Source organism: Diceros bicornis, chromosome 40 (assembly GCF_020826845.1).
Source record: "Diceros bicornis minor isolate mBicDic1 chromosome 40, mDicBic1.mat.cur, whole genome shotgun sequence".
Lineage (NCBI taxonomy): Eukaryota > Metazoa > Chordata > Mammalia > Perissodactyla > Rhinocerotidae > Diceros > Diceros bicornis.
The window spans coordinates 15,596,803-15,622,571 of record NC_080779.1 but is presented as its reverse complement, the minus strand read 5'-3'; the positions used below and the strand labels follow the sequence as shown (position 1 = coordinate 15,622,571).

At 40.4% G+C, this 25,769-nt stretch overlaps 1 protein-coding gene across 1 annotated transcript in view; it reads left to right on the top strand.

The window, feature by feature from the left end:
- The first annotated feature begins 6,201 nt into the window (after nucleotides 1-6,201).
- C40H2orf92 (chromosome 40 C2orf92 homolog) overlaps nucleotides 6,202-25,769 on the top strand; it is a 37,268-nt gene continuing 17,700 nt past the window's right edge. Inside the window, exon 1 of the mRNA XM_058534637.1 lies at nucleotides 6,202-6,367. Within this exon, the coding sequence (XP_058390620.1) occupies nucleotides 6,202-6,367 (166 nt within the window). The remainder of the gene's footprint in view (nucleotides 6,368-25,769) is intronic.

The window sequence follows — 25,769 nt, the reverse complement described above, 5'->3', positions numbered from 1 at the left end:
TGTTTTAGATTTTAGCCATTCTAATATGTGTGGTGTGGCATCTTCTTGTTGTTTTAATTTGCAATTCCCTAATAACAGACGATGTTGAGCATCTTTTCATATGCTTTATTTACTACCTGTATATCTTCTTTGGTGAGGTGTCCAGATGTTTTGCCCATTTTTTAATTGGGTTGTTTGTTTTCTTGTTGAGCTTGAAGAATTCTTGTATATTTTAGATACAAATCCTTTATTACATATATGTTTTGCAAATATTCTCTCCAAGTTGTGGCCTGTCTTTTCATTCTCTTAATACAAGTGATTTTTAAAATATTGACCTTGTATCTTGCAGCCTTGCTAAACTCATCTATTTCTTCTTAGGATTTCTTAGAATTTTCTACATAGATAATCAAGTCGACTGAGAATAAAGACAGTTTTACTTCTTCCTCTCTAATCTATCTGTCTTTTACTTCTTTTTATTCTCTTATTGCATGGGTAAACCCTTTAGAACAGTGTTGAATGAAAGTGATGAGAGTGTTCATCCTTGCTCTGATCCTGAGATTAGGGAGAAGGCATTCAAACTTTTACCATTATATAATGATGTTACTTTAGGTTTTTTTATAGATGCCCTTTATCAAATTGAGAATGTTCCCTTTATTTTCTCGTCAATGGGAGTTTTATTTTGAATGGATGTTAAATTGTGTCAAGTGCTTTTTCTGCATCTATTGTGATAATCCTATGAGTTTTCTATTAATATGGTGAGTTACATTGATTTATTTTTGAACGTTCAGCCAGTCTTGCATTCCTGGAATAAACCCTCCTTGGTTAGGATATATTTTCCTTTCAAAAATATGTTGGATTCCATTTGCTAAAATTTCATTAAGAATTCTTGCATCTGTTTATGAAAGATATTGGCTTATAGTTTTCTTTTCTTGTGATATCTTTGGTTTGGTATCAGGATAATGCTGGTCCAATAGAATGAGTTGGGAAGGAGCCCCTCAAATTCAATTTTTCAGAAGAGTTTGTGTAGAATTGGTGATATTTCTTCCTTAAATATTAACAGAGTTAACCAGTGAAGCCATCTGGGCTTTAAGTTTTCTTTGTGGGCAAGTTTTTACCCACAAATTCAATTTCTTTAATATAGAGCTTTTTTCTTTTTTAAAAAAAGAAGAGCAATTTCTTTTCTATAGAGCTATTCAAGTTATTTATTTCTTCTGGAGTAAGAAATAATGTCGGTTTGTGTCTTTCAAGGAATCTGTCCATTTTATCTAACTTGTCAAATCTATTGGCAAAAAGTTGTTCATAATATCCCCTTATTTTTCTTTTAATGTCTGTAGTATCTGTAGTGATGTCTACTCTCTCATTCCTGATATCGGTAATGGGCGTTTTCTGTCTTTCTCCCTGATCAGTCTGGCTAGAGGTTTATATATTTTATCGGTTTTCTCAAAGAGCCAGATTTTGGTTTCCTTTATTTTCTTCAATGGTTTTTACATTTCTAAAAGGTTGGAACAACAACAGAGAAGAGTATGCAACAGACACATATGTGGCCTGCAAAGCCTAAAATACTTTCTCTCTGGCTCTTTACAGAAAAGGTTTGTTGACTTCCACTCTAGACCTGGATGACTGCATAAATATAGATGTTTTTCTCTCATGCCTAGGTACTCAACAGGTCTGCCTGGAAAGAAGATAAATCAAGCAGAGAAAGTCTGATGATCACTTAAAGGTAATTGATAGATTACATAAGAGCCCTACTGCGCACTCAGGTTGCAAAGCAGCCCCTACTCTCTTCCTCTGGTGATGTTAGGATATAGGAGGGAAAGGAAGGGGTGAGAGGGAGAGCAGGTGGTGAAGATTTTGGGAATGGGACTCATTGGGGTTCAGCAGTGGCCTGAGAATGTTAAAGGGACTTCGTTGGCTTCGTATTTCATCAGCAGTAAAATGAAGATGATGCTGGTCTGGTCTTGGCTGGGGCAGTGGAGGTGGGCAAGGTTTGTGAAAATCGAACTGAGAGGATTTGCTCATGGATTGGATGTGTGGTGAGGGAGAAAGAGAGCAGTCTGGGATGACCCCTGGATTTTGGCGTGAGCAGATGGAAGGATTAATTTTTTGCTGAGATAAGGAAGATGGGGGGTAACAGGTAACAGGAGTGGGCAATGGGGATCAAAAGTTAGGTGGTTGTGCATCTTGAGCTTGAAGTTAGCCTATTTCCCATTTCTTTGGTTTCTACTTACCCTCAGCATTGTGTGAAATCTACCAGGGAAAAGTCCCCCAAAGGACTCCATCTCCACCCCTCGCCCAGCCCACACTCAGCCCCTTCCAGGGTCTTGTTTGATTGAAGCCTCACCAATCTCCTTGCCCAGGTCTGGGTGTTAGTTTTGAACCACCAGGACACATTTGCAGCATTTTCACATATAGGGTGGGTTTTCTCATTCTGGAGGAGATTTTAGACCGTTTTGGGCCGCCGTGTTTCCTCTCTGCAAAGACAAACAGCAGAAGCGAGCGAGTCAGTACCTGGGGTTAGGGTTTATTTTCCTATTTACTGGTAATCTGAAGTTGGACATTTTCTTTCTTCTGGTTATGCTGAGGGTGTGAGTTTTGTGTTGTTTTATATGTTCTTTTTTGTGCTGTTTTTATTTTTTTGAAGATACTTCAGAGAAATAAGATTTTTGCTGCTGCCATTACCTGATGTTATGGGTTGAATTGTGTCTCCCCCTGCTAAATTTATATGTTGATGTCCTAACCCCCAGTGCCTCAGAATGTGGCTTCATTTGGAGTGTCTTCACAGAGGTCATCAAGTTCTAATGAGGTCATTAGGGTGGGCCCTAATCCAATATGACGTGTGTTCTTATAAGAAGAGGAGCTTTGGACACAGATGCATATGGAGGGAAGACGATGTGAAAGAACAAGGAGAAGACGGCCACCTACAAGCCAAGGAGAGAGGCCTCAGAAAGAACCAACTCTGCTGACACCTTGATCTGGTACTTCTAGCCTCCAGAACTGTGAGACAATAGATTTCTGTTGCTTAAGCCCCCATTTTGTGGTACTTTGTTACAGCAGCCCCAGCAAACTAATATGCCTGAGCTACTCAGAGTTCTACTATATAACTTTTTGTGTTCTTTTTGTCTCCCAAAGATCTCTTCCATCCCATCACTGCATATAGTGTGTGAACACGAGGACTAAAGGGCAGGGCTGGCTACCTGATTTGTGGGATCCAATGCAAAGTGAAAATGCAGGAAAAAAAGTGCAGTTAAAGGTGCTAAAATATAGAGATTTTTCCTTTGAAAATAGTTTAATACTTATAAAATGTAATAGGGGAAATAGTAACACGTGAATGACAATGTCAACTTACACTTTTGTTTATAATAGTTTTGGTGGTATAATTTTATGTAATACAGTAAATTACCATACTTAATGTGATATCTTGATTTATTATGAGATTTTTTTGGGCTACTCTAGTTACTTCCAATTCACTTAAGCTGATTTTGTTGAGTTTCTGTCACTTGCAACTTAAGAGTCCTGGTTAACATCCTACTGCTTCCAGGCTGCAGTGCACATGGGATGAGGAGGGCTCTGCAGAGACAAAGGGAGTGAGCGCAGAGGCGATTACCTCAGGGCTGCCAGCGCTCCCCTCCCGTGTCCTGTCCACAGACACTGGGCCCTCCCCCCTTCCCACTCTAGAATTGCCCCCCACCTCGATTCCAGGTGTGACTTCACAGACCGTCGTGTTCCGCAGTATCCTGGAGTTCAAGGCTGTTGTGTCTGAGGATTTCAGGAGATTTGCTTCTCTCGAATGGTGTACAGACTATGGCACAGGAGAGAGGAGCAGAGACCCTCTTCTTTGTTCTCTTCCTGGGCTGTTGGCAAGGTGCCGAGCTCCACCCTTTCCACCTGATCCAAGGTACTGTCACAGGTACATTGGTAGAGAAGCATGAGACCCACCATGAGCCTGAACCAGGCGGGAGATGGTGCTCTCCTCCCGCGGGTCCTGGATAGTCAGCACGGGGCCTCTCCCACCCCTATCTGCTTTACCTCCCTGAAGCTGCCACAGGGAGTTCTTGCTCAGAAGAGAGTACCTTTAACCTTTTTCCTAACTTTGAAGCTTTCTCAAAATCCAGAACTCCATGGGAGGGTAGAATACATGTACATTTGAACTTTTCATTATAAAAATTTTAAAACATAACGCGAAATAGAAAAATTAATATAATGAACCTCCATGTGCTAACCATGCCAATCTTGTTTTATCTATCCCCTCATATATACACACACGCACTATATTTTAAGTAGTAGGTTCAGATATAACTCATGTAACATAAAATTTACCCTTTTAAAATATATAATTCAGTGGTTTTTAGTATATTCACAGAATTGTGAATAACTGCTATCTAATCTTAGAACATTTTCATCACCCCAAAAAGTAATGTCACTCTCACTAGCTGTCACTCCCCATTTCGCCTTTCCCACAGCTCCTGGCAACCACTAATCCACTGTCTGCTCTATAGATTTGTCTGTTCTGGATATTTCACATATGGAATCATACAGTATGTGGTTTTTATGACTGGACTCTTTCCTTTAACATGTTTTCAAGGTTTATCCGCATTGTAGCATGCATCAATACTACATTTCTTTTTCTGACTGAATAATATTCCATTGTATGGATATGCCACATTTTGTTAATCCATTTATCAGTTCATGGACATCTGGGTTTATTCCACCTTTTGACTGTCTGAATACCCATGTTATAAACATTTTATGAACATAGCTTTTTCAAAGCGAACATTAGATTTCCATGCTCTATATTTAGGGCCAATGCACTAAGACACTAAGTCACTTAGTGCATTTGGAACCATATTTGCTATTTACTAAACTAACTGGCTGACCATATTCTGGAAAATTCTCTCAATGTAAAGCTATCAGGTCTGTGGAGAAAAGCAAAAGCAGTAGACATAATCTTTGTGATGGAGGAAGCTACAGTATTGTTCTCCAAAAACTAAGTAGACCAAGATCCCAAAATAGTGTCATGTGTCATGAAGGATAGTAGGTACATTATGCAAACTGTCAGTCAGGGGTGACAGCAGGAAAAGGGGAGACAGTAACTACTCTTGTCAGGCCAGTTTAAAAACCAAAGGGTTTTTGTGAACAAATATTTTACTTCAGGGGCTTCCTTCACTTCCATTGTATTGATTCTTAATGATTCACTAATATCTCAGCAAGGGAGAACTTTTGGTTTCTTTCATTCGCCAAAAGCCACAGTACCTGGAAGCAATGTCCATGCACCATTAACGACCTGATTACCAATTTTTCTGTAGAGTTGAAAACTGCAATGTGCACAAATTACTCAATGGCTATGTAGATTGTCTGTGGGGAAACCAGGGGGAAATCAGCACTGTCACTGGTTTTGAGTTAAAAGTTCGGATTCTGCAGACACTTCATGAATGCTCTGTGGCACTCAGAATAGGTGGGTGCTGTGGCTCTGACAACCCCTTCATTAGGGGATAGGTTTCTCCTCCTTGGTGGTTTTCCCACTCCCCTGGGGCCAGAAAAAAGGGCTGGCCTTGACCTTGAATCAAGAAAACAGCAGGTCTTGAAATCAGTCCATGACGGCCTAGGGGAGACTGTTGACATAGTCCATTTCCGTTGGCACCTTAATTTTCCTTCATCAGTGACAACATCAGGAATTCCTTGTGCTCATCAAACAGGTCAAGTAGGGATGGCCTCAGGCCCTCTGAGCCCCTCCCAAACACAGACCCCCAGTGTGCATTCGTGCAGAGCGTGCAGCCGTGTTGTTCCCTCTCCTCCAAAACAAGGAAACTCCACATTTCCAGAATGGCCAAAGTCACTGCTTGTTGGCATCACTTCCTATGGAAGGGAAAGTTTTTGTTGAAAAGACCCTGAGATGTGTGTCCATCTGTCTTTGTCCCCCCCGCCCCCAAACTGAGCACTGAGCATAACCACGCTTGGAACCAGTGCCATTCATTGCAGTTCACCTGAGACGTGGTAAAGGGAGGGCACTTTTCAGTCTACAGATGACACCAGCAAATTTTATCTCCCCCTCCTCACAGGCCTCTTGTGGTTGGCGTCTTTCTCATGAGTCTCAGGTGAGAATACCAAATCCCACAGAACTTTACTGCCCAAGATCACAAGGCACTCAAAGGTTGGACTAGAACCCGCGTCCAGTGCTCCTTCCCCTAGAGCAGGCCTATTGCATGATGCTCGTCTCAAGATACCATGCAAGAGAGTATCAAGTTAAAACGATCACATTCAGATCCAATGAAAGATTTACTCACAGCTAAGGTGTATTTTTCTATAGGTTATCCTCAACAAAAGAGCTTGGAAAATACTGAATTTGCATCCAGTTCAAATAAGCGAGAAGAACATTTGGCTAAACTATTTGGTAAGTACCCGCTTCATGTGAAACTGTCAGGCTGTATTTGAAGAGTTTCGTGCTGTGTGTGGTTGTCTCTCAGAAAACCTGTTCCTGCTGCTCTGATGGAAAGGAAAGTGCCTTGCCTTGAGGCTAGAACCAGTTCCTCTAGGTTTCTGAGTCCTGAGAAATTATTAACATGGAAGATAAGCACTAGGAAAGGATTCTGCTTCTCAAACAGGGGTCCATGTAACAGCAGCAGGGCCACCATCTGGGAGCCATAGGAAGTGCAGCATCAGACCAGCCACGTCACGTCTGCCTGGATGAGGTGCCCAGGAGATTTCTGCATGTATTAGAGTTGGTGAGGCTCTGAGGCTGAGATAGACCTTCTCCCCAGGTCCTCAGCCCTAATTGAGCATGAGAAGCCCCTGGGAAGATTGTTAAAGAGAGACCTCCGGACCCACCCCAGCGATCAGGTTCCTTGGTGTGTAGTGAAGCCTTTGCATGAGGCGTTTTTAAAGCCCTCCAGATGATTCTAGGTTGGGACTCGTTGATTTACTCCAAGCCTCCCATTTAATGTTTGAGAGTAACTAAGACCCGGGGAACTCCTCTTCAGCAGAGAGCTGAGACTCAGGGGAAATGTTTGAAACCACAGCCATCTGCTGAAGGAAGCCATCTGGATTCCAGAGAAATCTCTCCTCTCTGGGGCCCGTGTGTGGGTCAGGAGAGTCACCTTTGGTCTGAGAAAGAGCTCCCAGGAATGTGAGCGCTGACGCTTTCCTCTGGGTCAGGAGCTGTCAGATGTTCTGATCACAGAGCGAGCCCTGCCAGTCCTGCTTGCAAGGGGGACATCTCTCTCCATGGGATCTGGACCTTGTTTCCAGGGACTTGCCCGTGTTAGGGATTCTGGGTTTGCCACTCTTCCACGGGTGCTCTTAAAGAGGCTTCAGTAATTCTGCACTGGCCAGCTGATTGATGATGGGTAGGTTACCATGACTGAACGGATGGATGCAGACAGCTGTTACGGTCCCACTGTCCGTGCTTTCAGGAATTCCCGTCTAGGAATCGGAAGACCTTCCTCCTCCCTGCAGGTGCCCCGCGTCTCTGAATCCAGCCCCAGATGTGTGGAAGGGGAGTGAGTGCCTCTGAGGATGGGCGTCTGGTTCAGGGTTTGGGAGGATCCATCACCCCCGAATGCCTACTGACCCGCCCAGTGCCATGCCAGTGTTGGCCTTGGCATTGGTGGGCCTCTGATAAACTTGCCAGGTTCTCTCTGAGCAACAACTCAGGAACTTGTAGGTCAACACATTCATCAAGGAGGGGGCTGGCGATGAGAACTCATCATTTTTTTTTTTTTTTTTTTTTTTTTTTTTTGAGGAGATCAGCCCTGAGCTAACATCCGTCAATCCTCCTCTTTTTTTGCTGAGGAAGACGGCCCTGGGCTAACATCTGTGCCTATCTTCCTCCACTTTATATGGGACGCCGCCACAGCATGGCTTACCAAGCAGTGCGTCCGTGCGCGCCCGGGATCCGAACCAGCGAACCCCGGGCCGCCGCAGCGGAGCGCGCGCACTTAACCGCTTGCGCCACCGGGCCGGCCCGAGAACTCATCATTTTGAATGAGTGAATGTGATAATTTCTTTGTGTCCTTATTGTAAGCGTCTATTCCATCAGGCGAGTAACCATCCCCCAATGTACCAACGGCCCCTGAAAAAGGACTCAGAATAAACACCAAACGAATGGAATTTGTGATGGTTATTTTCTGTGGTTTAGCAAAGTAAACCTAGAAGGGGAAAATATAACTGTTGTCCCTAGGGACAGATAGAAATCTGAATGCTTTAAAAGGGAAGGAGAAATTGATATATTTCAAAAATGTAACCATGAAAATTACTAGCAGTTTTATAAACAAAGAGGTTTCTCAGAGAAGCTTATGGAATCCATTTTTTCTCTTCCCACAGCTTCCGCCCGTTTTTTGTGGGTACAGTTTTCATACGCGACATCTGTAAATGAATCTTGAAACTCTCTGAGGACAGCCTTGCGCTTTGGATTTGTTGTGTCCTGGGCAGTCCTGTTGTGACGTGGAATTGTGTGGGTCAGGATCCCTCTCACTCCAGGTTCTTCTCTGAAGCACAAGGAGTGTCATGTGGCATCTTGGTGGGGGCTGTGTCCTCAGTCTGCAGTAGCCCCTTGATGCCTGACTGCTCCAAGGACTTTTCATGATGCTTGTAGCTCACCAAGTTAGTGTCCCCAAGGGGCTATTCCCAGGTTTCCTGCATGTCACATATTGACCCACCAGGGCTGCTGTGAGACCATGGTGAGCACCAGATGTTGGTGAAAGGAGTTGACTGACACCCAACATCTGTGGACAGGAGGGACCTTGGGGGTCTCAGTAAATGTCGTGGTCAGCTGGATCCAGAGCTCGGCCTCACCCGGTAGGGCCCACCACTTCTTCCTGAGGTCTGCTCAGTCGAGTGCGTGTCTTCTGGCTGCCTCGGGCTAAGCTGAGTTCTGCCTCTCCCAAGTGTTGATGGCTCAGGGATGCAGACCGGCCAGCAGGTCCCAGTCCTTGTTGTTTCTGTTTTCTCTAACATATGTAACCATTCAGTGCCTACCATGTACAAGTCACCCATCATACAGAGTTTCTTTGTGCAACGTGGGTTCCAAATGTTTATTTTGGTCCTGTTGTTTTGAAGTTGGACCACATTTTATCCCAAAACAGTGCTATAAATGGTAGGCAGTTTTCCAAGTCAGTTCACAAAAACTCATTTATCACTTTATATACTCCCCCCCACTTTAGTGAGACATGATTGACATACAACATTATGTAAGTTTAAGGTGTAAACATGATGATTTGATACACATATATATTGCAAAATGATTAACACCATAGTGTTAGCTAATTCCTCCATCACGTCACATAATTACCATTTTTTTTTTGTGGTGAGGATATCTAAGATCTACTCTCTTAGGAACTTGCAAGTTTATAATACAGTGTTGTTAGCTATAATCACCATGCTGTACATTAGATCCCCAGACCATATCCATCTTATAACTGGAAGTTTGTACCCTTTGACCAATATCTCCCCATTTTCCCCAGCCCCCAGCCCCTGGCAACCACCACTCTGCTTTCTGTTTCTATGAGTTTGGCTTTTTTAGATTCCACATATAAGTGACATCATACAGTATTTGTGTATCTCTGTCTGAATTATTTCACTTAGCATAATGCCCTCAAGGTCCATCCATGTTGCAAAAGGCAGGGTTTCCTGCTTTCCCATGGCTGAATAATACTCCATTATATTGGAACACACACACACACATAGCACCTTGTATTTATCCATTCGTCTGTTGACAGACACTTAGATTGTTTCCATATCTTGGCTGTTGTGAATCATGCTACAGTGAAAGTGGGGGTGCAGATATCTCCTTGAGATCCTGTTTTCATTTGCTTTGGGTATATACCCAGAAGTGGGATTAATGGATCATATGGTAGTTCTATTTTTAATTTTTTGAGGAACCTCCATGCTGTTTCCCATATGGCTATAACAATTGACATTCCCACCAACAGTGCACAAGGGTTCCCTTTTCTCCATAGCCTCACCAACACTTGTTATTTCTTGTCTTTTTGATGATAGCCATTCTAACAGGTGTGAGGTGATATCTCATTGTGGTTCTGATTTGCATTTCCTTGATGATTAGTGATGTCAAGCACCGTTTCATGTATCTGTTGGCCATTTGTATGTCTTCTTTGGAAAAATGTCTATCCAATTCCTCTGCCCATTTTTAAATCAGATTGTTTTTTTGCTATTGAGTTCTATGAATTCTTTATATATTTTGGACTATATTTATTAACCCCTCATCAGATACATGATTTGCAAGTATCTTCTCCCATTCTGTAGGTTGCCTTTTCATTTTGTTGATATTTCTTTCGCTTTGCAGAAGCTTTTTAGGTTGATGTAGTCCCACTTATTAATTTTTGCTTTTTTTGCCTGTGCTTTTGATATCATCTCCAAAAAATCGTTTCCAAGACCATGTCAAGGAGCTTTTTCCTATGATTTCTCCTAGGAGTTTTATGGTTTCAGTTCTTATGTTTAAGTCTTTAATCCATTTTGAGTCAATTTTTGAGAGTGGTATAAGATAGAGGTCCAATTTCATTCTTTTGCATGTGGTTTTCCAGTTTTTTCAACACCCTTTATTGAAGAGACTATCTTTTCCCCTATTGAGTATTCTGAGCTTCCTTGTCAAATGAGTTGACTGTAAATGCAAGAGTTTATTTTTGGGCTCTCAATTCTGTTCCATTGGTCTATGTGTCTATTTTTATGACAGTACCATACCGTTTTATTGCTATAGCTTTGTAGTGTAGTTTGAAATCAGGAGGTGTGATGCCTCCAGCTTTGTTCTTCTTTCTCAGGATTGCTTTAGCTATTTGGGGTCTTCTGTGGTTACAAATGGATTTTAGGATTGTTTTTTCTATTTCTGTGAAAAATGTCATTGGAATTTTGATAGGGATTGCATTGAATCTATAAATGGCTTTGGGTAATATGGACATTTTAACAATATTGATTCTTCTGATACATGAATATAGGATATCTTTCCATTTGTTTGTGTCTTTGTCAATTTTGTTTCATCAAATTCTTGTAGTTTTCAGTGTACAGATCTTTTAACTCCTTGGGTAATTTATTCCTAAGTATTTTATTTTATTGTTTTTGATGCTGTTGTGAATGAGATTGTTTTCTTTATTTCTTTTTCAGATGTTTCATTGTTAGTGTATAGAATTGCAACTCATTTCTGCATGTGGATTTTGTATCCTGTGACTTTACTGAATTTGTTGATTAGTTCTAACAGTTTTTCGGTGGAGTCTTTAGTCTATATAAGATCATATCATCTGCAAACAAAGACAATATTACTTCTTCCTTTGTGATTTAGATGCCTTTTATTTCTTTTTCTTGCCTAATTGCTCTGGTTAGGACTTCCAGTACTATGTTGAATAGTAGCAGTAGGAATAGGCACCCTTGTCTTGCTCCTGATCTTAGAGGAAAAGCTTTCAACCTTTCACTGTTGAGTATAGTATTAGCTATGGGCTTGTCATATATGGCCCTTATTGTGTTGAGGTATGTTCCTTTCATACTCAATTTGATGAGCATTTTTAACATGAAAGGATGTTGTGTTTTGTCAAATGCTTTTTCTTTCTTTTTTATTTATTTATTTATTTATTTTTTATAATTTTATTTATTTATTTATTTGTTTTCTCCCAAAGCCCCAGTAGATAGTTGTATGTCATATTTGCACATCCTTCTAGTTGCTGTATGTGGGACACAGTCTCAGCATGGCCGGAGAAGCGGTGCGTCAGTGCGTGCCGGAGATCCGAACCCGGGCCACCAGCAGTGGAGCACGCGCACTTAACCACTAAGCCACGGGGCCGGCCCTCAAATGCTTTTTCTGTGTCTGTTGAGATGATCATATGATTTTTATCTTTCATTCCATTAAAGTAACGTGTCATATTTATTGATTTTCATATGTTGAACCATCCTTGCATCCCAGGAATAAATACAGCTTGATCGTAGTGTACAATTTTTTAAAATGTGCTGTCGAAATCAGTTTGCTAATATTTTGTTGAGAATTTTGCATTTGTGTTCATTAGGGATATTGATCTGTAGTTTTCTTTTCTTGCAGAGTCCTTATCTGGCTTTGGTATCAGGGTAATGCTGGCCTCATAAAATGAGCTTGGGCGTATTCCTTCCTCCTCTACTTTTTAGAAGAGTTTGAGGCGGATTGGATTAATTCTTCTTTAAGTGTTTGGTATAATTCACCAGTGAAGCCATCTAGTCCTGGGCATTTCTTTGTTGGGAAGTTTTTGGTTACTGATTCAATCTCCTTACTCATTATTGGTCTATTCAGATTTTCTATTTCTTCATGACTCAGTCTTGCTAAGTTGTATGTTTCTAGGAATTTATCCATTTCTTCTAGGTTATGCAATTTGTTGGTGTATAATTGTTCATAGTAGTCTCTTATGATCTTTTGTATTTCTGTAGTATCAGTTGTAGTGTCTCCTCTTTCATTTATGATTTAGAGTCTTCTCTCTGTTTTTCTTGATTTAGCTAAAGGTTTGTCATTTTTTTTAATGTTTTCAACAAACCAACTCAGTTTTGTTAATCTTTTCTATTATTTTTCTGGTGTCTATTTCATTTATTTCTGCTCTGATCTTTGTTATTTCCTCCCTTCTGCTAAGTTTGTGCTTAGTTTGTTCTTCTTCTTCCAGTTCCTTGATGTATAAAGTTAGGTTGTTTATTTGAGATCTTTCTGTTTTCTTAATGTGGGTGTTTATTGCTATAAATTCCCCTCTTATAACTGCTTTTGCAGCATCCCATAGGTTTTGGTGTTGTGTTTCCATTTTGGTTTGTTTCAAGGTATTTTTTGATTTCATTTTTGATTTCTCCTTTGATCCATTAGTTGTTCAGGAGTTTGTTACTTAATTCCCACATGTTTTTGAATTTTTCAGCTTTTCCTCTGTTATTGATTTCTAGTTTTATACCATTGTGGTCAGAAAAGATACTTGGTATGACTTCAAGCTTCTTAAATTTGCTAAGTCTTGTTTTGTGATCTATCCTGGAGAATATTCTGTGTGCACTTGAGAAAAATTTGTCTTCTGTTGCTGTTGGATGGAGTGTTCTGTATATGTCTGTTAGGTCCACTTGGTCTCAAATATGGTTCGAGTCCAATGTTTTGTTTTTGCTTTTCCTGTCTGGATGATCTATCCATTGTTGAAACTGGTTGGCGGAGGCTGGTTGTTCATCCTGCTCTTCCTTCCCCAGCAAGGGGAACTCTTTCTAGCTGGGGAGTTTCCTCTTGGCATGGAGCAATGCCAGCTTGGGGGATGGGAAGATGCCAGCAAAATGAAGCGGTCTTCCTTCTCTTCTTGTATGGTTATTCTCAGGTTTTTTGGTTCCACCGTAGTGCTGAAGTTTCTTAAGTGGACTCCAGAGCTGTGCCAGGACTGTTTTTGTTTGTGACTAGCTGTCTAATTGTTGCTCTTTGTCAGGGGGATGGAGGCTGGGATCTCCTACGTCACCATTTTGGTGATGTCACTTTCTCCATCCTCTTTGAACCCTCAGCACCTTGTGCAGTTTCTGAGCAGAGCTAGGGCTTGGTAAAAGCTTGTTGTACAAATGATCCACAGTCTTCTACTCTGTCCCAATCTACATGGGAATTATGATTTTTAGGAACGTATGCATGGTTCCTCCATATAATATTGGGTCATCAAAACTGAGTGGCCAAGATCATCTCAGTGAGGAACGTCAAGATGTTGCCTTAGTTACTATGCCCGTTAAGAAAGCACTTGGATGCAATTACTAGAAGACCTGAGTTTAGTCACTTAAACAAGGAGTAGTTTATTTTCCTTCTGTTTCAAGCAGTCCAAGGGAGGCAACTATAGCTTTGGTACAGTGCTCAATGACTTCAGGTCAGGGCCTGTTTCTCTGAGATCATCAGGGCCTTCCCTGGTGCTTATGTCTCTTGGTCATAAGATGGCTTCTGCAGCTCCAGATATCACATCCACTTTCACGGCAGGAGGTAGACGGGCTGGGAAAGTGCAGCCCTAGCACTGCTTTCTCTTCCATCTGGAGAAGCAAGATCCTTCCAGGGTCTCAGGATTCTTTGGAAGACCTTTGTGTGTCCCATAGCCCTCCCCTGTCTACCAAGGAGGGTGGAAAGGAAGTGTCTCTCTGAGGGCTGGCCCCTGAGGCTCCAACCACAATTAGGCACAGAAGGAGGCAAAAATGGCTGGTGATGGAATGGCACAGAATCTGTGGCAGATGTCTCTTTTTTCTGTCATGTGTTAATGACATCTTTGTTTCCTTTGTATTTTATGTCTTTTTTCTTCATTATGTACATATTATTCCATTTTTTCAGGGTTCCAATGAGCAGAAAACAAGCAATATTTACTAATGCATCTAGAGATTATTGTTATAAATAAGATGGTAATTAGCAGTTTTCAAATATTTAGGCTTTATCGTGATCCTCACACTGGCGCTATGGGAAATGCTTTTACCTACATAGTTTTATTCAGTTTTTGCAAAAGTTCTATGAGCTAAATAATCGTATCCCCATCCTACCAGTGAGGGAACCAAAGATCAAAGAGGTGGAGTTGTTTGCCCAAGATCACATTTTGGGAAACAGCCAAATCAGGATTTGGGTCTAGGTCTGCTGCCACAAAAGCCGGACTCTCACTGTGAGAAGCTTCCTAGGAGAGGCAGTAGGTCTTAATGGAAGAAAATGATGTGCATCTTGTAGAAACAGGAAAGAGGTTTGTTCATACAGAGGGACAGCTTGGGGACAGTCTCAGAGGTGGGGAGAATGACAACAGGAGCAAAAAGAAAAATTATGACATTAAATATCATGAGATTTGGGGCAAAATTTCTAGCCACGTATCTATAGTGGCTAATGTTTCCTGTCTGGGATATCTAGTGAAATCACAATTTTTAAGAAATGATTTAGATAGACCAAATTCCCCTCCCCAAGACAAGGCATTTTAGAGCATAACATACATCCATTGCGTTTGTATCATTTGTTCTCCGGGTTCATAGACTACTTTAGGTGCTTACAAAACAGACTATATTAATCCTAGATTACTGGTATTAACATGCCTGTCTTTGCTTCACTTGAGATGAAATTCTACTGCAAGTGTTTTCCAAAGTTCCATTTCATGAAACAAGAACAGCAGGCAAATCAAGAACAAAGAGTGACATGAAAGAAAGTAAGTATATGTTTTTAAAACTATAAGTGCACATATTTCTAAAGGCCTATGTATTGTATTCTTTGGACTATCCTATCATTTTAGTATTCTTTAAACCAGGTACTTATGGGGCAAATGCAAATTGAGATATGGAAGAAAGAATTGTCTGAAATACTCTATAACCTTCTAGCAAGTCTGTGGTCTAAAGTGTCAATATCCCTGTATTTTGGGGTGATCTTTGAAGTTCATGTGTCAGGCAGGTTCTCTCACTCTGGAGGCTGTTCAGAGGACAGGAACTGGGTTTGCAAGTGGCATTCACTGTTCCTGGTCAGACTTGCCGTGAGTGGTGTAATAACTTTCTATTCAAAAGCACTTTATAGTTCAACGTGCTTGAGTGCCCCAGTCACTGGTTGGGAGAGTGAAGCCTTCCCATATCTCTCCCCATCACCTCCTCCTACCCCAGCCTCTGGAAAATATTTGCACTGAGGAGCAGAGCCGATTTCTCCCTTTGTGGTGATGCTCAAATGCCAAAGCTGAATGGAAGAAGCTGCTCATATATGCAAAAAATAGGTCTATTAGCCCAAATCATGCAAGTGACAGAGAAACCCTTTAAGGGGGACACTATGTACATTATGAAAAAATTAAAATTGGGTATTTAGTTGTCAGGATAAGCAGGCATGCGTGTCATGTTGAAATTATAAAACTATTAGCAAACCAATTTTATAACTAACGACCGTGCCAATGCGTTTCATAAACCACGTGATTACAACAGTGAATATTTTACTGTGTAATGGTGATAGCGTGCCCTGCACAATATTTTATTGTGCTCCCTTGGCTGATACAATGTGATGGACACATTTTTGGCAAAGTGCTTGCATGATTGAGTATATCTATTCCAAATGATTCACCAGTGTCTCATTAACAGAGAACCGTGCATTTGTCATTATTTGATCAAACTAGTCATACTTGAAGCCATTTGGCATACACCATACAGGCTGTCCTACCAATTTTTTTGTATGGTTGAGAGCTGTCATGTGCACAAATTATGCAGTGGCTATAAAGAGTATCTGTGAGGAAACCATGTGAAAATTGTTATTGTTACTGGTTTTGTATTAAAAGTACAGATTCCACAGACACTTCATGAATGCTCTGTGGCTCTCAGAATAGGTGGGTGCTGTGGTCCTGACAACCCCTTCATTAGGGGATAGGTTTCTCCTCCTCGGTGGTTTTCCCAGTCCCCTGGGGCCACAAAAAAGGGCTGGCCTTGACCTTGAATCAAGAAAATGTGTCCAGACACTGAGACATCACAACCTCCATAAAGAAAAGCCTGAAAATATAGCTCAGAATTTCTACAGATGCTACAATCTGTTAGGACAATTAATCTGTATGCTTCATGTAGCCACGTGAGTGTCAGCAAGTCTTAAAATCAGTCCATGACGGCCTAGGGGAGACTGTTGACATAGTCCATTTCCGTTGGCACCTTCATTTGTCGTCAATGACAACGTCAGGAATTCCTTGTGCTCATCAAAGAGGTCAAGTAGGGATGGCCTCAGGCCCTCTGAGCCCCTCCCAAACACAGACCCCCAGTGTGCATTCGTGCAGAGCGTGCAGCAGTGTTGTTCCCTCTCCTCCAAAACAAGGAAGCTCCACATTTCCAGAATGGCCAAAGTCACTGCTTGTTGGCATCACTTCCTATGGAGGGGAAAGTTTTTGTTGAAAAGACCCTGAGATGTGTGTCCATCTGTCTTTGTTTCCCCCAACACTGTGTGCTGAGCATAACCACGCTTGGAACCAGCACCATTTATTGCAGTTCATAATAGATAATAACCCTGAGACGTGGTAAAGGGAGGGCACTTTTCAGTCTACAGATGACACCAGCAAATTTTATCTCCCCCTCCTCACAGGCCTCTTGTGGTTGGCGTCTTTCTCATGAGTCTCAGGTGAGAATACCAAATCCCACAGAACTTTACTGCCCAAGATCACAAGGCACTCAAAGGGTGGACTGGACCACGTCCAGTGCTCTTTCCCCTAGAGCAGGCCTATTGCATGATGCTCGTCTCAAGGTACCATGCAAGAGAGTATCGATTTAAAAAGATCACATTCAGATCCAATGAAAGATTTATTCACAGCTAAGGTTTATTTTTCTGTAGATTATCCTCAGGAAAAGAGCTTGGAAAATACTGAATTTGCATCCAGTTCAAATAAGCGAGAAGAACATTTGGCTAAACTATTTGGTAAGTACCCTCTTCATGTGAAACTGTCTCATGCTTGTGTGTAGTTGTCTCCCAGATAACCTGTTCCTGCTGCTCTGATGGGAAGGAAAGTGCTTTGCTTTGAGGCTAGAACAAGTTCCTCTAAGTGTCAGAGTCCCAAGTAATTATTAAAAACATGGAAGCTAAGCACTTGGAAAGGATTCTGCTCCTCAAAGAGGGATCCATGTAACAGCAGCAGGGCCACCATCTGGGAGCCATAGGAAGTGCAGCATCAGACCAGCAGCATCACATCTGCCTGGATGAGGTGCCCAGGAGATTTCTGCATGTGTTAGAGACAGGGAGGCCCTGCGGCTGTGATAGACCTTCTCCCCAGGTCTTCAGCCCTAATTGAGCATGAGAATCCCCTGAAGAGATTGTTAAAGTGACACTTGATCAGATTTCCTCTGTGGGATGAGACCTTTGCATAAGTAGTTTTTAAAGCTCTCTAGGTGATTCTAGGCTGGGACTCATTGATCTACTCCAAGCCTTTCATGTAACATTTGAGAAAAATCAAGGCCTAAATTGAAGATGGTAGGGTAGGAGGCTCCAGGATTACATCCTTTCACCAAATCTACAATTAAGCTGGCAAGAATTATCTGAAGCAACTGTTTTGGAACACTGGATTCTAATTGAACACTTGCATCATCCACGGGAGAACTTGATGAAGAGACTGGTTAATTTTGGTGAATTTCGGTGTTCATGTAGATCCTATCATTCTTCATCCCCCAGCCCATGGTAGGTAGCCACGTGGTCAGCAGCCCATGTTCTCAGTCTGGCTTGCTGGGCCAGAATGGACAATAGGGAATTTGTCCTCCAAAAATTTGGGTGTGTGTTGATCACTGCGGGCTGGCCATTGTTTCAACCCCCATTATCTGAAGAGGCTTCCAAGCAACTCTGTTAAAAAGGCAGTATTTTTTTGTTTTTATTCTTTTGGGAAACAGACACTTAAGGGAACCTTTCTCAGGTCACTGAGTGGCTGCAAAGATAACAGCCTGGAAATTCAGCACCAACACACCGAAAGAAATACACACTTTGCCAAAATAATTTGGAAAAGTCACAAATTGGTGGCTCCAGCCCTCAACAAGCAGAAATTAGCAATCCCTGAGGAGTGGGAGAATTAGATTTCCAAAGTTATCAAAATGTAATACTCAGAATGTTCAGCTCTCAATAAAAAGTTACAAAACATACAAGAAACAGGAAAGTATGGCCCATTCACAGGAAAAAAAAGAATTTGACAGAACCAATCCCCAAGAAGCTTAGAAATTAGAATTATTCATCAAAGATATTAAATCAACTGTCTTCACTATGTTCAATGAGTAAAGGAAATGATGGACAAAGAAATTAAGGAAATCAGGAAAACAATGTTTAAAGAAAATGAAAATATAAATAAAGAAATAGAAATTATAGGGAGCCAGCCCCGTGGCCGAGTGGTTGAAGTTATGTGTGCTCTGCTTTGGTGGCCTGGGTTCATGGGTTCGGATCCTGGGCACAGATCTACACCACTTGTCAGCCATGCTGTGGTGGTGACACACATGCAAAATAGAGGAACACTGTCACGGATGTGAGCTCAGGGCTAATCTTCCTCAAGCAAAAAATGAGAAAAAGAGGAAGATTGGCAACAGATGTTAGCTCAGGGCGAATCTTTCTCAGCAAAAAAGAAAAGAAAAGAAAAGAAATTGTGAAAAAGAGCTAAAGGGAAATTCTGGAATGGAAAAGTACATTAACTGAAATGAAAAACTCACTAAAAGGATTCAACAGGAGATTTGAGCAGGCAGAAGTAAGGATCAGTAAATTTGAACGTGGACAATTAAAATTATCCAGTCTGAGGAGCAGAAAGAAAAAAATTAACAAAGCATGAGGGACCTGTGAGATACCATTAAGCTTACCAACGTATATGTTATAGAAGTCACAGAAGGAAAAGAGAGAGAAAATATTTGAGGAAATAATGGCCCCAAACTTCCCAAATCTGATGATTATACACATCCAAGAAGCTCTGTGAACTCCAGGCAGAATAAACACTAGATGGGCCGGCCCTGTGGCTTAGCGGTTAAGTGCGCATGCTCTGCTACTGGCGGCCCGGGTTCGGATCCCAGGCACGCACGGACACACCGCTTCTCCGGCCACGCTGAGGCCGCGTCCCACATACAGCAACTAGAAGGATGTGCAGCTATGACATACAACTATCTACTGGGGCTTTGGGGGAAAAATAAATAAATAAAATTATTAAAAAAAAAAAAGAATAAACACTAGAGATCCACACTGAAACACATTATAGGCAAATTGTTGAACCCCAAAGGCAAAGAGTGAATCTTGAAGGCAAGAAGAAAAAAGCTACTCATCATGTACAAGGGATACTCAGTAAAATTAATGGCTGATTTCTCCTCAAAAATCATGGAAGCCAGAAGCAGTGATATGACATAAAGTCCTGAAAGAAAAGTACTGTCAACCAGGAGTTCTATATCTGAAAAAAAGTATTCTTTGAGCATAAGGGAAAAATTAAGACATTTCCAGATAAACAAAAGCTAAGAGATCTGCCCTGTAAGAAATGCTAAAGCGAGTCCTTAAGGCTAAGTGAAAGGACACTAGACAGTAACTCAAAGCCATGAGAAAATATATGAAGATGTAATCTGTGACAATAACAATATAAAAGGGGAGGGATGGAGATATATATGAGCAGAGTGTTTGTATACTGTTGAAACTAAATTGGTACTATTAAAATTAGGTCAATTATAAGTTTAAGAGGTTAATTGTAATCCCCAATGTAACCACGAAGAAAATAACTAAAAAATATACAGAAAAGGAATGAAAAAGACAATCAAAATATAACATTACAAAAAACCAACTAGCTCCCAAGGAAAAGCAGTAATAGAAGAACTGAGGAACAAAAAATTTATAAGGCACAGAAAACAAATAGCTAAATGGCAGGAGCAAATTCTTCTTTATCAGTAAATACATTAAATGTACATAAATTAAACTCTTATTAAAGGGCAGAGATTAGCAGATTGGATAGAAAAAACAGGATCTATTTATATGCTGTCTACAAGAGACTCACTTAGGGTAAAAAGACACAAAGAGGTTGAAAGTAAAAGGATAGAAAAAAGGCATTTCCATGCAAATAGTAACCAAAAGAGAGTTGGAGTTGCTATATTATTTTCCAACAAAACAGATTTCAAATAAGTTTACAAGAAACAAAGAAGGACATTATATATTGATAAGAAGTTCAATAAAGAAAGAGTATATAACAATTATAAACACATATGCACATAGCAACAGAGCCCCCAAAATGTGAACCAGTAATGGACAAAATTGAAGTGAGAAATAGTTATACAATAATAGCTGGAGACTTCGGTACCCCACTTTCAATAATAGATAGGACTAGAGGGCCAGCCCCAGTGGCCTAGTGGTTAAATTTGGTGTGCTCCACTTCAGCAGCCTGGATTCAGTTCCTGGGCATGGACCTACACCACTCATCAGTGGCCATGCTATGGTGGTGGCTCACATACAAAAAGAGGAAGATTGGCAGCGGATATTAGCTCCGGGTGAATCTTCCTCAGCAAAAAAAATAGCTAGGGCTAGAAAGACAATCCATAAGGAAACAGAAGTGAACAACACTATAAGCCAATTACACCTGACAAACTTACACAGAACACTCCACTGAATAACAGCAGAATATACATTCTTATGAAGTACACATAGAACATTCTCCAGGATAGACCATATGTTGGCCACAAAACAAATCTCAATAAAATGAAAAAGATTGAAATCATACCAAGTATCTTTCCTGATCACAATGGAATGAAACTAGAAATCTATAATAGAAGGAAAACTGGAAAATTCACAGATCTGTGGAAATTAAGCAACACATTCTTAAATAACCAATAGGAACTTAGAAATTACCTTAAGATGAATGAAAATCATATACAACCTACCAAAACTTATGCAGCAAAAGCAATGCTAAGAGGGAAATTCATAATTATAAATGCATATGTGATAAAAGAAGAAAGATTTCAAATAAATACCCTAACTGTACACTTTAAGACACTAGAAAAAGAATAGTAAACTAAATTTAGAGCTAGCAGAAGAAAGGAAATAATAGAGAATAGAGCAAAAAATAAATGAAATAAAGAATAGAAAAATAGAGAAAATCAATGAAACCCAAAATTGGTTTCTTGAAAAGATAACAAAATTGACAAAACTTTAGCTGTATTGAAAGAAAAAAAAAGAGAGAAGACTCAAATTATCAATTCAGAAATGAGAGTGGGGACATTACTACTAATTACAGAAATAAAAATGATTATAAGAGAATACTGTGAACAATTGTATATCAACAAATTAGACAGCTTAGAAGAAATAAACACATTCCTAGTGTTATGAGAGGTTCGGGGATTCGATCAGAGACGTAAAAGACACTCTCCATTCCAAACAAATGAACTGAAGGTATATTTTATTATATAGAGGATAGTAAAGGTGATAGTCTGCAAACAGATCCGAATAGGTCAAACATTAAGAGGGAAAAAACATCAGCTCGACTGGAAAGGGAAAACATCCACATTGACTGAAGAGAAATGACACAAATCAACCGGAAAGAGAAACACCAGGTTGACCGAAAAGAGAACACATCAGATCAATTACTTCATATCAAATCAATTACTTCACATCAAATCAATTGCTCACAATATTCATGCCCCACTGCCGGGAGAGTCTTGTCAATCGACGCGGCTGGGCAAGGATCACACGTCCTGGGCAAGGCGTCCCTTCCACAGGTGGAGCTCTCATCAGGTCTCAGTTTCCAGCAGTTTTTATACCATCAATAATTTTCAGAGTAAGCAATTAGAGAGTTTGCAGAGCAAGCATTTAGTGTTTCCATGCACAAATGGTTATCAGTGGCGTAGGTGCACTGAGCCCCCTGGCTAACGTCCCAGCCCAGTAATTGTGTACGTGCATTGTTCTCTTTGGTTATCTTCTTAGCCCGGCACAGATGGCCAGTCCATCCCGTGCTACGACGCTCCAAGAGCCTTGAAATGTTACAACTTGCAACTCTCTCCGTGGGAGAAAGGCCAGTTCCCGGGAAAAGGCCAGTTCCCACCACACAGAAAGCAGCTTTATATTTCTTTGTGTGCTGGTGGCTGTAGGTCAATGGAGAGGCCAAACATGGCTGTACTCATGTCAAGACACCTAGAAACACACAAACTACCAAAACCAATTCAAGAAGAAATAGCAAATTGGCATAGACCTATAATAAGTAAGGAGATTGAATTAGTAATCAAAACTTCCCAATAAAGAAGAGTCAGGATCAGTTGGCTTCACTGGTGAATTTTACCAAACACATAAATAAGAGCTAAAACTAATGCTTCTCTAACTCTACCAAAAAACTGAAGAGAAGGAAGCACTTCCTAACTCATTCTGAGAGGCCAGTATTACCCCGATACCAAAGCTAGACAAAGACACTATAAGAAAACTACAGAGAAATATCATTTATAAATATAAATGCAAAATTCCTCAACAAAATAACAAGAAAACTGAATCCAACATCATATTAAAAGAATTATACACCAGGCCAAATGGGACTTATTCCTGGAAGGCAGGCATGGTTCAACATATGAAAACCAATCAATGTAACATACCACATTAACAGAATGAAGTAAAAAACCACATAATAATCTCAACTGATGCAGAAAAAGCATTTCACAAAATTCAACACTCTTTCATGATAAAACCACTCAACAAACTAGGAACAGAAGGAAACTATGTCAACATAATAAAAGTCATATATGAAAAGCCCACAACTAACATCATACTCAATTATGAAAGAATGAAAACTTTTCCTCTAAGATCAGGGACAAGACAAGGGTGCCTACTCCCATCAATTCTATTCAACATAGTACTGGAAGTTCTAGCCAGAGCAATTAGGCAAGAAAAAGAAGTAAGAGGCATTCCAATTGGAAAGGAAGAAGTAAAATTATCTCTGTTCACAGATGACATGATCTTATAGTTAGAAAATCCTATAGACTACACACACATACACACAAACACACAATGTTAGAACTAGGAAAAGGATTCAACAAAGTTTCAGGATACAAAGTCAACACACAAAAATCAGTTGCATTTCTATACACTACCAATGAACAATACAAAAAGGAAGTTAAGAAAACAATTTCATTTACAATAGTATCACAAAGAAAAATATACTTAGGAACAAACTTAATCAAGAAAGCAAATTATTGTATGCTGAAAACTATAAAACATCATTGAAAGAAATTAAAAATGACACAAATAAATGGAAAGACATCCCATGTTCATGGATTGGAAGACTTAATATTGTTAAGATATCAATACTACCCAAAGCAATCTACAGATTCAATGCAATCCCTATCAAAATACCAAAGGTATTTTTTTCCCCAGAAATAGAAAGATTCATCCTAAAATTCATATGGAATCTTAAGAGACCTCAAAAACCAAAACAATCTTGAAAAGCAGGAATGAAGCTGGAGGCATCACATTTCCTGATTTCAAAACATATTACAAAGCTACAGTAATCAAAGAAGTGTAGTACTGGCATAAAGACAGACATAGAGACCAATCGAAAAGAATAGAGAGCCCAGAAATAAACTTTTGTGTATATGGTCAAATGATCTTCAATAAGGGTGCCAAGACCACTCAATAAGGAAAGAACAGTCTCTTCAATAAATAGGGTTGGGAAAACTGGATGTCCTCATGCAAAAGAATGAATCTGGACCCTTACCTAATACCATAAACAAAAATTACTCAAAATGGATTAAAGACCTAAATGTAAGACCTAAAACTATAAAAATCCTACAAGAAAATGTAGGGGAAAAGCTTCCTGACATGGGATTTCACACTGATTTCTTGGATATGACACCAAAAGCACAGACAACAAAAGAAAAAATAGATAAATGGGACTACCTCAAACTTAAAAACTTTTGTGCATCAAAGGACACAATCAACAGAGTGAAAAGGCAACCTACAGAAAATATTTGCAAATCATATATCAGATAAGAGGTCAATATCCAGGATATATAAAGAATTCCTTCAACTCAACAGCAACAAAACTCTGAATAACCTGATTTAAAAATGGGTAAAGGACTTGAATAGACACTTCTCCAAAGATGATATACAAATGGCTGACAAGTATATGAAAAGATGCTCGACATCAATGAGCATTAGAAATGTAAATCAAAACCATAATGAGATATCACTTCATACTCATTAGGATGGATATTATAAAAAAGCAGAAAATAACAAATGCTGGCGAAGATGTGGAGAAATTGGAACCCTTGTGTGCTGTTGTTGGGAATATAAAATGGTGCATCCTCTATGGAACACAGTATAGCTGTTCCTCAAAAAATTAAAAACAGAATTACCATATGATCCAGGAATCCCATGTTTGGTTATATACCCCAAAGAATCAAAAGCTGGGTCTCAAAGAGATATTTGTATACCCATGTTTATAGCAGCATTATTCACAATAGCCAAGAGGTAGAAGGAACCCAAGTGTCCATCAATAGATGAATAGACAAACAAAATGTGGTATATAAATACAGTGGGATATTATTCAGCTTTAAAAAGGAAGGAGATTCTGTCACATGCAACATGGATGAACCTTGAGGACGTTATGCTAAGTGAAATAAGCCAGTCACAGGAAAACAATTACTGAATGGTTCTACTTATGTGAAGTACTTAGAGTAGTAAAATTCATAGAAACAGAAAGTAGAATGGTAGTTTCCAGGAGCTGGCAGTGGGGGAAGGAAGCAGGGCATTGTTGATTAATGAGTATAGGTTTCAGTTTTGCATGATGAAAAAGTTCTGGATATCTGTTGTACAACAATGTGAATATACTTAACACTCCTGAACTGTACACTTAAAAATGATTAGGATGGAGGTGACGTCAGCATCATGACAGAGTGAGCTCTCCCCTTATTTATTTTTTTATTATTTTATTTTATTTTATTTTTTTTTGTGAGGAGATCAGGCCTGTGCTAACATCTGCCAATCCTCCTCTTTTTTTTTCTTTTTTCTTTTTTTTTTTTTTGCTGAGGAAGACGGCCCTGGGCTAACATCTGTGCCCATCTTCCTCCACTTTATATGGGACGCCGCCACAGCATGGCTTGCCAAGCAGTGCGTCGGTGCGCGCCCGGGATCCGAACCAGCGAACTCCGGGCCGCCGCAGCGGAGCGCGCGCACTTAACCACTTGCGCCACCGGGCCGGCCCCTGAGCTCTCCCCTTAGACTCTCCCTGCTAAGATACAACAAAAAAGACATTCATATAGCAACAGAGGACATTCACACAACACAAAAGATCTGAGAGACCCATGCAGCCATACGTCTGAAGGTGGAGGTGCTGGACCCCCTGGAGGAAGTGGAAGGAGGTAAGGAGAACTTCTCTCCCTCCCAAATGGCAGTGACCCTGGGACCACATGCAGCTCTGAGAGGA